This window comes from Hippopotamus amphibius, chromosome 8 (genome assembly GCF_030028045.1).
Source record: "Hippopotamus amphibius kiboko isolate mHipAmp2 chromosome 8, mHipAmp2.hap2, whole genome shotgun sequence".
Classification (NCBI taxonomy): Eukaryota; Metazoa; Chordata; class Mammalia; order Artiodactyla; family Hippopotamidae; genus Hippopotamus; species Hippopotamus amphibius.
The window spans coordinates 72,938,501-72,954,408 of record NC_080193.1 but is presented as its reverse complement, the minus strand read 5'-3'; the positions used below and the strand labels follow the sequence as shown (position 1 = coordinate 72,954,408).

The window sequence follows — 15,908 nt, the reverse complement described above, 5'->3', positions numbered from 1 at the left end:
GTATGGGAGAGCTTGGCCAGAAATGACAGGTCGGGTTTACACGAGGGTGTGGTGTGCGCACGTGTGCAAGTGTGTGCGTGCATGCAGGCATGTGTCTGTGTGTGTGTGTATGCAGAGAAGGGGGGTGGCTGGGGGAGGGAGGGAGGAGATGTGGGTTGCAAAACTGCCATCTAGAGGCTGCCTCCCTGCAGTGTATATAACGCCAGTCTGCAGCCGAGAGCTCACACTTCCTTCAAACTGCTCAGCCCTAAGGCGGTGAGCGCAGGAGCTGGGAAGGCGAGCCCTGAGTCGGAGCGGAGCCCAGCCAGGAGGTAAGGAAACTGTGCTGGGTCAGCAGCCCTGCTTAGAAAGGAGGGGAGGACGGAGGGGAGGAGCTCTGCTCTTAACTAAGTGGTCTTTTTCAGAACTCTTCTTTTTTATAAGCTGTGGTGGGTGCTGGAGAGTCTGCAGGTCTGATTTCTGAAAGCACAGGCTGCGTGTTGCAGGGCTGCGTTGCAGAGAGCCGCTGCTAACTCGGGGCTTCACCTTGGCTGCAGAAAGTAAAAGAGGGCAGTTTTCTGAAGTGGGAGGTACTCTGTGTGTGTGTTTGTTGGATTGAGGAATCTGGGGTTTATTTGCAAGGAGAGAACTTCACAAGAAGGCAGTCTGTTCATTCAGCTTGCTCAAAGTTGGCATCCGGATGAGCTTGGCACTGCTGCCTACCTGTTTCTCTTCTGGTATATATCCATTGGGAAACAGAATTGGCAGTGAATGTGTAATCTCAGAAAGATGTACCCTTTACAAAGAGGCATCGTTGAGTGAAGAAGAAAACTGGGCTGAGAATCTTTGTGGGTCCAGAATGGATTTGAATTCACTGCTTTGGAGGATTACCAGAGCCTGTAAATCCGGAAGCTATAAGGGTGAATGTTAAATACAGCTCGGCCCTCTTGTCTGTTGACTGCATCCCTCCTCATCTAATTTGAGTATTTATGGTTCGCTCAGAAGGTGATAAGTCCAAAAAAAAAGGTACACACACAAGTCTCGGATTTTGCACTTTAATTATACCGTTGAAATAAAACATGAATTTGGTTTGATTTTGTTAGCCTGCATAAAGATTCGAGGGGTGACTGAGGGTAAAGTCTTTGCAGTGAGGTCAGGTTTGGGTGGTTAGCCAAGACTTGTAAGTTCCAGGGAGAATGAGAAGTTGTAAAAGTCAGACTGGCTGTCTCCCTTTTCCTTTCTTTCCCTTCCTTCCTTCCTTCCTTTCTCTTTCTTTCTTTCTCTTTCTTTCTTTCTTTCTTTCTTTCTTTCTTTCTTTCTTTCTTTCTTTCTTTCTTTCTTTCTTTCTTTCCTTTCTTTCTTCTTTCTCTCTCTCTTCTTTCTTTCTCTCAATTCATTTGCTCACACCAGGTTAATTACATTTTCCAGCCGTAGAAGAGGCCCCCCTGAAATGGTTTACAGCCCTTTGAAGGCATTTGATGCCCTGACATCCCCTGAAACTTCATTCTGCAAAGTCTCAATGTGGTAACTTTTTCTTTTCTTTTTAAACTCACAGATGCTGTCTTTGTGTCCCTTTATTTATTCCAGAAAAATGCAGAGATCAAATAGACTTGCCTAGAAAGGAAAGTGGAGGCTGCTGGTGTCTGTGCTTAACTTTTTATAGATTTTAAATGGATAAACTGCTTGCCCTTCTTTCATCAGCGCTTGAGCTTCCCCAGATGCAGAGCCATTTTCTGAAGCAGAGTTGCACATGGGAGCCCTAGCTTGGAAACAATTTGCTCTTTTTTCCCCCAGTCTCTGCCATAAACACTCCAGTGTGCACACAACTGCAGAGCCTAATGCCACAACCTCCTGGAAATGGGGGTGGGGCGGAGGGCTGCATGGGATGAGGGTGAAAAAGCAAAAGAAAATTGAGAAATGCCTGTATTTGGCTGCCCCTCTGATTTTTTAAAAGGGGTGTGCATTGCGATCATAGTTTTAAAAAAGTTCCAGAAAGTACAGCCCAGGCAACATGCCGATGCTTAACTGAGTCAGGACTTCGGAGGTGAGGTTGTCCCATATTAACAGCAAGTCTTGAGAGACTGGAGAAGGTATTATGGTTTCTAATCAGGTCCAGAACAGGCAAAGTATAGGCTTTCTGGATGAAAAAAAAAACAAAAAACAAAAAACCTACTTAAGCAGGAACAGTGGTTTTTTGTGTGATGACTCCAGGCAGAGAGGCTCCCGTTTTCCAGGAGACACGAGGGAAGTGGCTTACTCAAACCTGAGACTGAAAGAGTCATCCCATGGACCCTAAGAGTAATTTAGGAGAAGAAAAAGCCTTAAAGGTTTCAGGACTTGAGATGGTTCTCAGTGATTTTGCAGAACATGAATGGAATTTGGGGCTAGAAAGTATTTGTCCTTTTCATCCAGGCAAACAAGGAACTTGGTTTTACTCGAGAACAGAAGTAGTATTAGAAGGGCTTCCAATCAAACTGGGTGTGTGTAGCTGGAAATTTGTGTGTCAATATCAAGTGCTTTTAAAGTCCAAGACATTGTAGCTCTGGGACACGTATGTCTTATTAAAGTAAAATCAAGCAAGCAGGGCAAAAAGGGGGAATTCTCTGATTTTGAATACTTAATGATTTTCTGCAGGGAATCTTTGATACTTTGCTTACATAAGAATCTACTAGCTTAGAATTGGAAGAAACAAATATTGCTCGGTTCTTAAAGTGATGAGAGAATTGCACATTTTTATAGTGAAAATTTTACGGAGCCCCAAACAGGTTTGGAAGCTGACCCCATTTTTTTTGTTCTGAGCATTCAAAGGTAGAGGGGCTGAGACCAGCTCAGGTGGCCTTGGACTGCTCTTGGTCAAGGGACAGAAAAAGGAGCAGGGGACTGCCTGGGAACTGCACGGTGAGGGCTCTGCCAGCCGGAAAGTTAACATCTTCCAATTCTCTTATTGTAAGAGAAACCTTTGTTGGGTCTTCCTTTAATTTTAAGTCTAAGATTGCGTCCTGTTCTCCTGGGAACCCCATTGTATGTAGCCGGAGGTGAATGGCTGTCCTAGGCTGGCTGACCTCCCACTGCCTTGTCCTGATCCTAAGCTGGGTGGGAATTAAGGCTCTGGTTACACCCGTCAACCCAGACAGCAGCCTTTGTGCCGTGGGAATCTCTGGATCTGCCCTTCTGGGTGCAGTACCGCTTCCCCGTTGAGCAGCTGAGCACAATAGAACAGATCAGGTTTCTAGATGTGGGGTTCATTTTATCTCCCCAAATACTTAAAGTGGACGTGGCTGCCCCAGGTGTCAATGTGAAGTGCATCTGAGGACTCCGGAAATAGGTGGCCTAGATCCGAATTAGGGTTTGAATTTCTCTCTCTCTCTTATTTTTTTTAAGTTCTCAAGTGATTCAGAGCAATTCTTCATTTGCTTAAAATAAGAGCAGTCAAGGCGGCATCGTTCTGTTTGCATGACACGGGGGTAGAGACTGCCCCCCATTCTGCTCTCAGCCCCAGCAGGTGGCCCCCCAAGCCTGGGCTGAAGCTTTCCTGGACATCCCAATAGATTTAATGCAGGATTGGTAAGAAATGAAACAAACCCCAGTGGTGTGCAGTTTCCTAATGAACTTTAGAGATGATCTGGGCCCTTTTTATGTAAATTGCACATGACAAAGTATAATGGGCAGGGCTTTCACCAGGGACCAGAGCCTGAGTCCCACTGGAGAGTCCCTGGGGAGTGGGGAGAGTGAAGAGGGCTGGTATTAGCCACACCCCTGAGGTTGCTGGTCCTGCTGCCAGTCTGAGCTCAATTTCCAGGTGCCCAGCAGTGAGACTAGCCAAGCCAGGTGATCTTATTGGGACAACACTGAGTTGCCCTGTGAAGTTCCACCCTGGGAGGACACAGTCCCAATTGCAGACAGCCAGTGAAGAAGGTCACTTGCAGGCAGAAGGCCTGGAGAGCCCAGCGGTCCAGAGGGTCTCCTTGGTGTCCAAGCTGGTGCCCTGGGTGGCCTGGCCCATGTTACCTTCCCTGCACCGCATCCCAGCCCCTGTCTCCAGCCCAACCTGCACCTGACCTCCACTGCAAGCCTTCTACGTGGTTGGTGTCACCTCCATCCTCAAAAGCCTTTTTGGCCCCAAAGCCAGTCCCTTGCTCAAGGCCTTGGTGGCTCCTGTGTTGACAGGCCCAGCTTGGCTCCCTCAGCCAGGTGCCCCTCCTCCTGGCATATCACCAACCACTCCACCGCCCCCTTTCCCCTTGAGGGTCCCCATCAGCCACTGGGGTGGAAACCTCTCACCATGGTGCTCAAGGGGTGTCCAGCTCCACCCTCCTGCCTTCCGGACCCTCTTGGCTAGTTGGTGAGTTCCTGGGGGTGGGCAAGGGATGATGATTCCAGTTTGTTATGCCCCAGAGCAGTGCCCCTCACAGAAGGGGCTCCACAAACATTTGGGTCCATAGAAATGATGTTTATCTTGGTTCTGTGAGAATTTCAGAAAAGTCTCTTCTGGGCCCCCATTTCCATTGATAACCTCGGATTTCTGGTCTCGGTTAAGCTTGATTCACTGTTGATTCGTTGGCTATCAGTTCACTGAACACCTACTTTGTGCAGGTGCCGTTGCTGGCTGCCCTGTACACAGGGAATAGGATGTCCTGGGGGTGAGGGCTTGAGGAAGAAGGAGGGGAAACACGCTAACAGCACAGCGGCGCAGAATGTAGATGCATGGCCTGGCTGGGGAGAAGGCGGGAGAAACAGGTGGGATATTTGGGACAGGGTTTATTTGGGATGGGAGGGGCTGAGGGTTTGGTCGGGAACCAGGGCTGTGTTAGGAAATTGTGCATATAACGAAAGCAATTTTGGGGAACACCAGCCAGATACCTGAATACGTGGCAGTGTGTGTCCTGGAGGGAGTGAATTTTGGCCAGTGAAAGGACATGTTCCTTGCAGGCCAAACCGCTATCCTGTGGAGACCCTGAACTTGGCCATGTCTAATTCTGGCTTTGCCCCCAGCTTGCCGGGTGAGCACAGGGAAACCATTTGGAGGCAGCTGAATGTGTCAGGCCGCTTGAAGCAGTGCAGTGGTTGCCAAGGATACTAGGTTGATGAACAATAAGCCTGAGAAATGAGGTGCATCTTCCTTCCACCACTTGGGGCCGATGGGGGAGGGGGGATGGTCGGACCCTGGTCCTCCATCCTCAGGCTGTAGGAAAATCCACTTCCTGTCCTGGTGGAAGTGTGATGCTCTCTGGGTGCAGGTATCGGGCATGGAATCTACAGGAAGTGATCCCGGGAGTGAAGCTCAGTGAGATAAAGCAGTACATGTTGGGGAAAAGGGAATGAAAAGTGATGATTACTGCTTTATTCTCAGTGAGATCTCCCTGGTCTAGAAAAAATGGACCATGAACTTTTATTGTTTTGTAGGACATTCCTCTCTAGTAAAATTTACATAATTCTTGATGCCAAGTTTCAAATCATGCAGAAGTGTATGGAATAAAACTACAATTCCCCCTTTGTCACCTCATCCCACACTCCTGACACAAAGTTTTATACTTACTGCTGATCTCTTTCCATGCCTCTACACACATATATTTATTGGGGTACAAAAAAAACCCGAACGAACTTTTTGGCCAACCCAATACCTGTAAAAATACAAATGATTTTTTTTTAAGATACATGAGATTATGGTGTGTGTGTAAGTGTAACTTTCCATGTTCATATTCCTTGTACAGTTGTATTATATTCCAGACAGTGGTTCACTGCCCTCAATGGATGGATATTTATGTTGTCACCTGTTTTTTGCTGGTTTATAAATAGTGCTTCAATAAGCATTTTTGTATGTACATTTGGGGACCTGGGAATATATATTTTGAGAGGAGAATGTGTGAACTTGTAAAATCAAAGAACTGGAGGAATCTTTTATTCCAAGCCCCATTTTTTTCTTCCATCAGGAATCTTTATGCAGATGTTACAACCTATGTCAGAAGTGGCCTCTCATTCTCCTGCCCACTCTGGTGGGGGCTCTGACCCACAGGGATGCAGGCAGTGGGCAGGTGTGTTTAACACCCTGAAGTCCTTCCTCAGCTCTGGCCCCGGCCGATGGGGATGGAACTGCTGGTTTACTCCAGCCGAGGGGGTCAGGTCTGAGTGGATGAGGGAGTCTGCTCCAGGCCCTGGGGTCCTCAGCCCCTGGGGTCCTCCGCCTAGCCACTGCCCCTCCCAGCATCCACAGGCCAACCACACGGCTGAGAGGTATTACCGTGTATACGAGGAGCGTGGAGCCAGCTGGTCCTTCCCAGTTGGCACAGAGGCAGTGGGCCCTCTGTCTTAGATGGGGTGACTCCCTGATTTTCCTGGAGTGAGTGGAGACTCTGGTGCAGGATCTCAGGGGGTCTTAGTGGCCTCAGGGAGTCCCTGGGAAGCCTCCCTCACCCCACCCCGCCCCTCCGGTTTTGCTGGCAGCTTAGTGGCTGGGCCCTGGGGAGCCAGGGCCTGGGTAGACATTTCATAGTTGCTGCATCACATCTTTGTTCAGGTCAGGGGCTCTGAGAGCATCACTTGTTAAAATCGAAGCCAATGACTTAGGAAGATTCTTGTCTCTGGTGGGGGGGCCACACACTCTTAGCCCCAGACCTGGACACACGCTCAGACGGGCACAGACCACACTGCAGTGTAACATGGCATACTGTCTTTATATAATGATATTCTCTTTTCTGGAAAGAGCCCTTGCTTGTTTCCAAAACAGAATGCAGGAAAAATAACAAATGACAAAGGCTAAGCGATCATGTGGCATTTATTTTTTTTCCTCTTTAGCTTCCCATTTAAATCTGCGGAGGACTGGATTACTGCCCTGCTTGTTTAACCTCCTCTCTTGGTGCTTCCCTTCCTTCTCTGGACCACTGGAGCCTCTTTCCTGGGAGGGCAGCGGCCGGTGGGTTCCCCAGAAGAAGGCTGGTGGTCAAGGCATGGCCTCTGGCTTCATGTCCTGGGCTGAGGGTTGATCAATGATTGATGATCGGTGATTGATGATCAGTGGGGCCACATGGCTTTCAAGCTGCAGCAAGGAGCGTCCTAGCCTCTGCTCTCCCCTCGGCCCTTTCTGGAAGTTTCCCACATGCTGTCAAGGAGGGAGGGGAAAGGAAAGCTGCAGTGGGTGGTGTGCCTGGCTCCTAAGTAACATTTTGGGCTCAGAGGACCAGTGATCACTAAATCAGGTTTTCATTGCCCAGAGGGCAGAAACCAAAGGACCAGATCAGGGGTCCCTGCACCCTTCCCACCTCAGCACAGGCTCAGGGAACACCGAGGGCTGGACCAGCCCCAGAAGTGTGAGTGTAGATGGTCTGTTGTGCAGGAGAGGTGGGGGCCTAGAGGGACACAGGCACCTGGCATTTCCCTGAGGTCCCCTGCGTGCATGGGTTCCTCTGGCCACAGTGAACATTGCCCCGCCGCCTGGATTCTGGGGGGCGTGCGGTATCCGTAATGACTCCTTAGGGTGAAGACGGAGGTGGGGGCATGGCATCCAAGTCAGGCCAACGAAGGCTGGGGATCCTTTCTTCTCCTCCTGCCCCTGTGAACCTCCCAAATCCCAGGGTTTCTGGCTGCGTCTTCCAAGGCCTGGTAGGGCTGTGCCAGTGCAGGCAGGGGAAGGGGCCCCAGCCCCACCTTTGTGGGGCTGTGGCTCACCCTCCAGCTGGGCTCCTCCTCTGCAGGGACTCAGGTCAGATGAGGTCATGTGGTGAAAGCACTTTATAAACTAAGCCGTGCTGCAAATGCGTTTCATTTTAAGGAAGTGGGGGGAAAAAGGTCACCATGTTAGAGCCATGCAGGAGAGCAAAGCCCAAATTCTCGTTTGCTCTCCTCTGGGGTCAGGGGTGCAGAGGGCATGGTCAGCTCCAGGCTGGTTAGCAGCCCAGGCAGCAGGAGGGGCAGTAGTACCTTGAAGGCACAGCCTGGGGGGTACTGCCCGCCCTGAGGCCCGTCCAGTGGGTTGGGGGCCTGGCTTCTCAAAGGCATCCTTTGTGTGCCCATGTCGTTCCGGGGTCCTCGAGCTGCGTCGTAGGACGGGGCATTCCAAAGTCTCTTAACGCGAGGAGTGTATTTGTCCTAACTTGACCTCGCTGACTCTTGTGGGCACCCTCCTGTGCTGTGGGTCAGGTCTTGTAACGAGTCAGTGGTCCCAGGGCCCACGGGTCCTCCTGGTGGGGTGGTGCTGAGGACCGCCAGCCTTCCTGGTTGTGGGGCCCGCGGCTCCAACTACCTCCTGGGAGGCCCCGCCGTCTCCATCAGCAGCAGGGGTCACTGAGGCCGGGTCAGGTCGCCTGAAGGGGGACCAGTGGCCACTTACAACCCACAGAGGGGAAGGGACAGAAGCCTGAGGGCTGTCTCCCTAACGGGGATTCAAGAGCAGGTCCTCTGCTGTGCGTTTGGAGGCCGGGGACGGTCCTGGGAGGCGGCAGGTGGTCTCACGTCTCGGGATTCTGTTCATTAAGCCTGGAGGTGAGAGCATCAAGCTGCCCTCTCTGTGTAGGTCCTGCATCTCCCTCCAGGGCGGGACCTTTACCATCACCCAGTAAGAGTCAGTTTTGAACGTGGAGCAAAAATTAAGTGAGGCTGTAAAGAGAGGGGGATGGGCGAGGATGACGTTTTGAGCTTCTGCTTGTGTCAGGTTCTGTCTTAGGCCCTTGAATTCTCAGGTAGTTCTGAGACAGGGGCTGGTGTCCTCAGAAAGCAGCAGCAGATGACGGGTTAACTTGTCTCAAGGTAAACACTAATGAGTGAGGAGCCTGAATCCCAGCCCAGGAAGGTCTGATGGCCAGATGGGTGCTTTCCCAGCTGGTCTCTGCAGGCCGTTAGCCTGGCCACCTGGGCACTGACTCAGGGACCATAGTCGTCATCCTCCGGGAGCTCTTGTATGTGGCCTGGATGGGGTCCACTTTAAATGAATTTGGCAAATAAGCTTGACTCACGGTCAGTCATTATCTGCGACACGTCAGAAGGAAGAACAAACTCCTTACTCTAGGCGATGAGTCCGTCAGGGTGCCCTCGGGTCGAACAGTTTCATCTCACCTCCTCCTTCCCGTAGTCACACAGCGAGGCTGCCATTCCAGGGCGGGTGGCGGAGGGATTTCAGGGCCCTTGGATGGACCAGTCAGCAGGAGAAGACAGCCCCGGGCTGCTCTTTTCGCTTGTTTGTTTTTAAGGCTTTTTTTCCTTCTATGTGGACCATTTTTAAAGTCTTTATTGAACTTGTTTCAATATTGCTTCTGTTTTATATTTTGGGTTTTTTTCTTTTTTTTTTTGGCCACAAGGCATGTGGGATCTTAGTTCCCGACCAGGGATTGGACCCGCACCCCCTGCACTGGAAGGTGACGTCTTAACCACTGCACTGCCAGGGATGTCCCTTTCTGGGCCACTCTTGAAGCCGGTATTTGTGGGGAAATTGGTTCTAGGCACAGTGGTACCTTGGGCCTGGATTCTCCGTGGGTGTTAAAATGGTGACAATTGAGAGTGTTGATCTCATGCCAGGTCAGCAGGGAAGACCGTGGAGAAAAGTCAGCCACTCCATAGATGCGGTAGGTGGTTTTCGTGCTTTGAGTCTTGGCACAAGTTACTCTCGAAGCAGTTGGACAAATAAAAGATGAAAAACTAGGCAATGGCCCACATTTTGAGACAGCAGGTTGGTCACCCTGAGTTGTGAATCACATGGCAAAGTGAGAAGCTTCAGGTTTGGGGCTCAGTGAAGCTGCAGGGTGTTCACATGCTGTCCACGTCTCCAGGGGTGCCCTGACGGCAAACCACGGGTGGCCCTAGACAGCCGAGCAGGACACTTTTGATACACCAGAGCCAGGAACAGATCCACCCCGCCACTCTTGGGGATGTAGGTGAGATGGCTCTGCCGTCCCCAGCAGAAAACGAGCTGGCCATCAGCACCTCTAGGCCCTCAGCTCAGCAGCCCGATGTTTCTCTGGCCCCTGGACTGTGTCGATTTCACACCCTGGGCACAAGCCAGGCTGGCAATGTCTTGAGAACACAGCCCTGCAAAGACAGAGGAAGCGAACACGTTTCTCTCTTTTGAGAGAGATGGATTTAGATTCACATGGATGTAGAATCTGGGTGAGTTTTGTTTTGCAGATTCTGTTGTGGTTAGTTTCTTTTCTCCTTTCTTTGCAAAGACACTAGGGAGCTACAGGGAAACCAGAGCACACGGGGCGCTGGGAGAGCATTTTATAGATCTGGTGTGTTTGCTAATGGAGCCATTCTCCTCTTGCATCTTTTTTATTTGCTTGTGCACGTAGGCCACCTGATCGCTGCCCTCGACACCATGGATCTACATCTGTTAGACTACTCAGAACCGGGGAACTTCTCCGACATCAGCTGGCCATGCAACAGCAGTGACTGTATCATGGTGGACACAGTGCAGTGCCCCAACATGCCCAGCAAGAGCATCCTGCTGTACACGCTCTCCTTCATTTACATCTTCATCTTTGTGATCGGCATGATCGCCAACTCCGTGGTGGTCTGGGTGAATATCCAGGCCAAGACCACGGGCTACGACACGCACTGCTACATCTTGAACCTGGCCATCGCTGACCTGTGGGTGGTGGTCACCATCCCTGTCTGGGTGGTCAGCCTTGTGCAGCATAACCAGTGGCCCATGGGCGAGCTCACGTGCAAGGTCACGCACCTCATCTTCTCCATCAACCTCTTCGGCAGCATCTTCTTCCTCACGTGCATGAGCGTGGACCGCTACCTCTCTGTCGCCTACTTCACCAACACCTCCAGCCGCAAGAAGAAGATGGTGCGCCGTGCCGTGTGCGTCCTGGTGTGGCTGCTGGCCTTCTGTGTGTCCCTGCCTGACACCTACTACCTGAAGACCGTCACGTCTGCTTCGAACAACGAGACCTACTGCCGGTCCTTCTACCCCGAGCACAGCATCAAGGAGTGGCTGATCAGCATGGAGCTGGTCTCCGTGGTCCTGGGCTTCGCCATCCCTTTCTCCATCATCGCCGTCTTCTACTTCCTGCTCGCCCGAGCCATCTCCTCGTCCAGCGACCAGGAGAAGCACAGCAGCCGGAAGATCATCTTCTCCTACGTGGTGGTCTTCCTCGTGTGCTGGCTCCCCTACCACGTCGTGGTGCTGCTGGACATCTTCTCCATCCTCCACTACATCCCCTTCACCTGCCAGCTGGAGAACTTCCTCTTCACGGCTCTGCACGTCACACAGTGCCTGTCCCTGGTGCACTGCTGTGTCAACCCCGTGCTCTACAGCTTCATCAACCGCAACTACAGGTACGAGCTAATGAAAGCCTTCATCTTCAAGTACTCGGCCAAAACAGGCCTCACCAAGCTCATCGATGCCTCCCGAGTGTCAGAGACCGAGTACTCAGCTTTGGAGCAAAACACCAAGTGATGCCCTCTGCACAGCCTCCGGGACCCGTGTGCTTGGTCCCAGTAGGGCACCGGGCTGCGTTGTTTTCCCGAGTAAAGCAAAGTGGTTGCGGACTTGATGCCCGATTAGTGTGAAGAGGGGAATGTGTGTCACTGTTATTCCTTTCTCTCTCTCTCATGCCAGCGTGGCTGTCTGTCAAGTGGCCGAGCATCCCGACTGAGTGGCACCAACCACACAGGGCTGTGCTGTGCAGCCACCACTGCTTGTCACACCAACTGCGGGACAGGCTTGCCTGCACTTCTGTAAAATAGGACTTTTCTGTGCTCCTTGAAGGTTTTCTATGGTGATTTGTATTTAAATCTTGACTTTATTTTCTCATTCTTGATGTACCTTCTAAATGTATTTGAAAGTTTAAATATATTTTAAATATGGTATGGGAGGTATAATGCTGACATATATTCAGTATTGTAGTTTTGAGATTAGTTTGACTTCCGTTTTGACTAAGGATGACATTAATTGTTAGCTGTTTTGAAAGTACATATATATATATAAATATATATATATAAAAATATATGCCAGTCTTGGCTGAAATGTTTTATTTACGATAGTTTTATATCTGCGTGGTGCTTTGCATCAGTCTGGGATATGGAAGAAAAACTGCTCTGTAATGCAGTTTGTGACATTAATATTATGGTAAAGTTACATTAAAAATAAATAAAGCAACACTATTCCAGGCTGTAACATGGCACACAAAACAAACTGTTGTATTTCAGAGAGTTCTTTCCGTTTGTAAGTTATTTTTTTTAATAAAGATTTTTTTTCCTAAAAAGACTTCTGAGTCTCAGTTTTAAAAGCATGTTTGGCCCTAACGAAAGGCATTAAGTCCTTTCTCTTTCTCTGGTCAAGACAGACTCATCATTTAAAAGATAACCCAGCCATGACCCTCTTCTTCAGACCTTGCAATGAGTAAATTCCTGTCCTGTGTGTCACCAAATAAACCCACTTCACTAGTAGTTTGAAAGAGCTCTCAATGGCCGTTTCTGCTGTGTCCTCACCAACTCTACATGGTTCACAAGAGCGGTGGGGGCTTCAGCAGGCAGGTGAGCCTGGGTAGGAGCTCAGGATAGGACCTGGCTCCCTGAAGCTACACTTACCACCTCCACCTGTGATGGAACCCATGCGCACAGAGAGCTATTTGCCAACACAAAGGTGGACCTAGACCAGGACCCCATCTCACCTGTGAATTTGGGGGCTGCTATCCTACAGGAAAGTACCAAGTTCATGTCGGCTCCCCCACAGGCCCACAGCAGACAGCCCCCTGCAGCCCCTGGGCCTAGATCCAACCTACTGCAGGAGGGATTCCTGTTCTCAGAGGGTTTTATGGCTGAGAGTTCTGAAACCCGGGTTGTAACTTAATTTACATATCTACTTAGTACGCATAGATGTTCTAGGTCTATCTGTGCCTTGCCTTGTTCCAAATAGGATTCAGGTCAGATAATAATAATAAAGACAGTGGAATAAAGGCATAAGCGTAAGTGAGACACCAAGATCCAGGAGAAAATAAGAACAGAACCTCAAAGTGAAATCAGAGGAAATTATGACCCAAATATAGGTTCCTGCCTATAGAAAAGAATTGCAAGTTTGCTCAGCGCTTTCTAGTGGCCTGAGTTCAGACAGAAACATATCAGGTAGTCAGTGCAATGTGGGGCATGGGTTGAATCCCTAAGCTCAGTTCTGCAATAGGTGTAACAAAAATAATTCAACTGAATTTCTACTTTGAGGCCCCATCTCTGCCAGTTCAGAGATGCCTGCCTCCCCCATCCCGGCTGGTATCTGCTGAGATGTCTGCTGCCTGCCTGGTCCTCATGCAGGGCTCCTTCTGACAACCTGTTCGAGGGTCTTTTTCTGCCGTTCCGCACATGCTGGAGCATGGCGTACTTGGGTCCTTGGTGGGGTGCTCCCAGCCCTTTTCTGCTTTCCTGCTTCTCTGAAGCCTGTGAGAATCACCAGCTGCTTCCTCCTGCACTGAGGTGAGGAGGGAGGAAGGCTGAACTGAATCTAGATGCATCATGTAGATTTCCCATCTCCCGTAGGGCTCAGCACACAATGCCACAGACCCCTGTTGTCTCCGGGATGCAGGCTCCAACTGTGGGATGCTCCAGTGAGTAACCTCTCTCTGCTTCTTCCAGAAATCCCCTCCTTTGCCCTGCCTAGGTCTTGAAGACTTGCTTATCCAGACTCAAAAGCCTTTCCTTTGATCTCTGGCTATAACATCCTTCCCAGGAGCAAAGGTGCTGGACGGTGTAGCTGCAGGTGGGATGACAGAGGCCCAGGTCAAGGGTACAGAACATCCGTGGGGGTATCATCAATTAATATTTTAAGCAATTTCTGTCCACCTCTCGGATGTGGACGTGGAGTGGGCAGACGTCACGTGCCAGGTTTGGGATATGAGGTGGGTGTCGGGGGCACAAAGGGCTGGGCAGAAGCCCCTGGCCCTCCGCAAGTGCAGAGGCCAGAGTCTGAATTCTGCCATTCGAGGCTCATTCTTTTGGCATCCTTTGTGATGGAAAGATCTTTGAAAATGCCAGCATCGTGAGATAGCAATAAAGCTGTCAGTCATTTCGCATATGGTGGCATTTGGACCCCTTGTGGAAGTTAGGAGCTCCAGCACAGGGTGGGGTCTGGGCTGGGGAGGAAAGCAGACATCAGCTCCATGACGGCCCCACCTGGACCCCGAGATGGGGAAGCTTTTCCGCTCCCCTCCCTCCCACCTGACACTCTGCTCCAAAGGGCAGCGGGCAGCAGGACCACCATAAGCCACCCTGATGGCACTCTGTTGTAAGTGAGTCAATAATAAGTGCTTTCCATTTGGTTCAACTGATAAACAATTTACTAGGTTCCCAGAGAGTGAAGAAGAAAAATAATGTCACCGAAAACACCAGATGTAAAATCCTTTGGGCGTGAAACTATTTGCTGGACGATGGACTTGAGTCCTCCCAGTAGCCTGGCAGCAAACGGGGATGAGACCCCGTGGATGTTTGTGTTCAGATCTCTGACTGAGCAGCAAGAAATTTTAACTCATCTGCAACTGGCCTTTTCTTGGGGTCTCCCCAGGAGACAGCAGCTCAGGGATGTGACCCAATTTTTTAGGAATGTGGAAATTCTGCCTTTGCTGGGCTGCTCTTGTGAAGACACTGATCATCAACCATGCGTCCAGGAGACATTTCATCTAAGTGAAGCCCGGTATCACAGAATTTGCGGACACAAGTGCATCTATCCTGAATGGGATGAGTGGGATAGTGAATTAGTGCAAGAAGGTCTTCAGAGTTCCCTTCTGGAAGGATCAGGCTTCAATCTTAAGCTCCAGGGTGCCTGTATGCTGATACGAGCCGCTGAGATTCCATCTCTCCAGAGCAATGTTTTTTGGGGGCTAAATGTTTGAAAAGATACACGCTTTACTTGCCTTTGCCTGTGGTCTTGGACCCTGCAAGGAAAGCTCGTTTATGCCCTTGATGGTACACATACATGCAGCGCCTGCCAGGATCCTAAAATATCCAGAGACATTTAATATGGAATGTTGCTAGTTTGGGTAAGTGATCATAGGAAATTAAATTACTTATTGTAGGCAGTTTGTATTTGCAGCATTTTTTTTTTCGCTTTCTGAGTGACTAATGGTGGCCTGACCCTTCTGTAAAATGCTAAGCATTTTCTTCCCTAGTATCGGCTCTTAATATACTCACACAAACGCACACATGGGTTCGTTACCATCCGGGGTAACTGACACACATGCATCACGGACATGGCTTTCTTGGTCATGTCTAGGGTGGTCTAGCCACTGTCTGGGCCACAGCACTGAGGTCTGCCTTCTGGAAGGCGGGGGCCTCTGCCAGACTGGGCTCAGCTGAGCATGAGGCCCAAAGAGCCCTCAATACTAATGTCCTGGGGAATCTTCAGGAATCCTCAGTTTCCTCATTTATAAAGTCAGGTGATAATAGTACCTGCTTCACAGGGTTCCTGTGATGATCAAATTCCACGGTGCTTGCAAAGTGTTTGTCAGCTGCCTGGGGCACACAGGGCATGCTCTCAGGTTCAGAGCCAGTCTGTCTGCAGCCTCTGGGCACAGTCTGTGTTTTCTTTACAAGAAACAATGCATTCCAGAGAAACACGGGGAGAGAATATCTGCCCATGGGCAGTGACTGAAAGAGTGAGGCACACCTGCCTCAGTCAGGAGATTGTGTCCCCCAGGGACATCCAGAATGTCTGGAGATATTTTTGGTTGTCTCCCCTGGGGGTGGGGATGCTCCCGGCACCTGGCAGGCAGAGGCCAGGGAAGCTGCAGAGCATCCTACAGTGAGCAGACAGCCATCAGCAAAGAATTACAGGTCCCAGATGTCAGTAGAGCTGAGACTGAAGGAAGGACTCTGGTCTCAGATAAGCCAGCCATTGAGACACAAGAATTCTGTCTGCTATTCATTGACTTCCTACCATCTACTTGGAGCAGGGCCCTTCGACAATCCTGGGGCTGGGGGTACATCCTGGGGGGGAGGTGTCCCCAGAGCCC

At 50.3% G+C, this 15,908-nt stretch overlaps 1 protein-coding gene across 3 annotated transcripts; it reads left to right on the top strand.

Annotated features, from left to right (window-relative positions):
* Positions 1-200: 200 nt before the first annotated feature.
* On the top strand, positions 201-12,176 carry ACKR3 (atypical chemokine receptor 3). 3 transcript variants are annotated; one of them, XM_057746872.1, is made up of 3 exons: positions 207-311; positions 1,408-1,503; positions 10,254-12,176. In XM_057746872.1, exon 3 carries the CDS (start codon positions 10,280-10,282, stop codon positions 11,366-11,368), a length of 1,089 nt encoding a protein of 362 aa, XP_057602855.1. In that variant the 5' UTR covers positions 207-311; positions 1,408-1,503; positions 10,254-10,279; the 3' UTR covers positions 11,369-12,176. The 3 variants fall into 3 exon arrangements, with proteins under 3 accessions (XP_057602854.1, XP_057602855.1, XP_057602856.1); XM_057746871.1 differs by lacking the exon at positions 1,408-1,503 and having other exon boundaries at positions 201-311; XM_057746873.1 differs by lacking the exons at positions 207-311; positions 1,408-1,503 and adding an exon at positions 362-569.
* The last annotated feature ends 3,732 nt before the right edge of the window (positions 12,177-15,908 follow it).

What these genes read in the sequence shown, in the direction of transcription:
- ACKR3 (XM_057746871.1), top strand. Translation starts at nt 10,280, where the DNA reads ATGGATCTACATCTGTTAGACTACTCAGAACCGGGGAACTTCTCCGAC.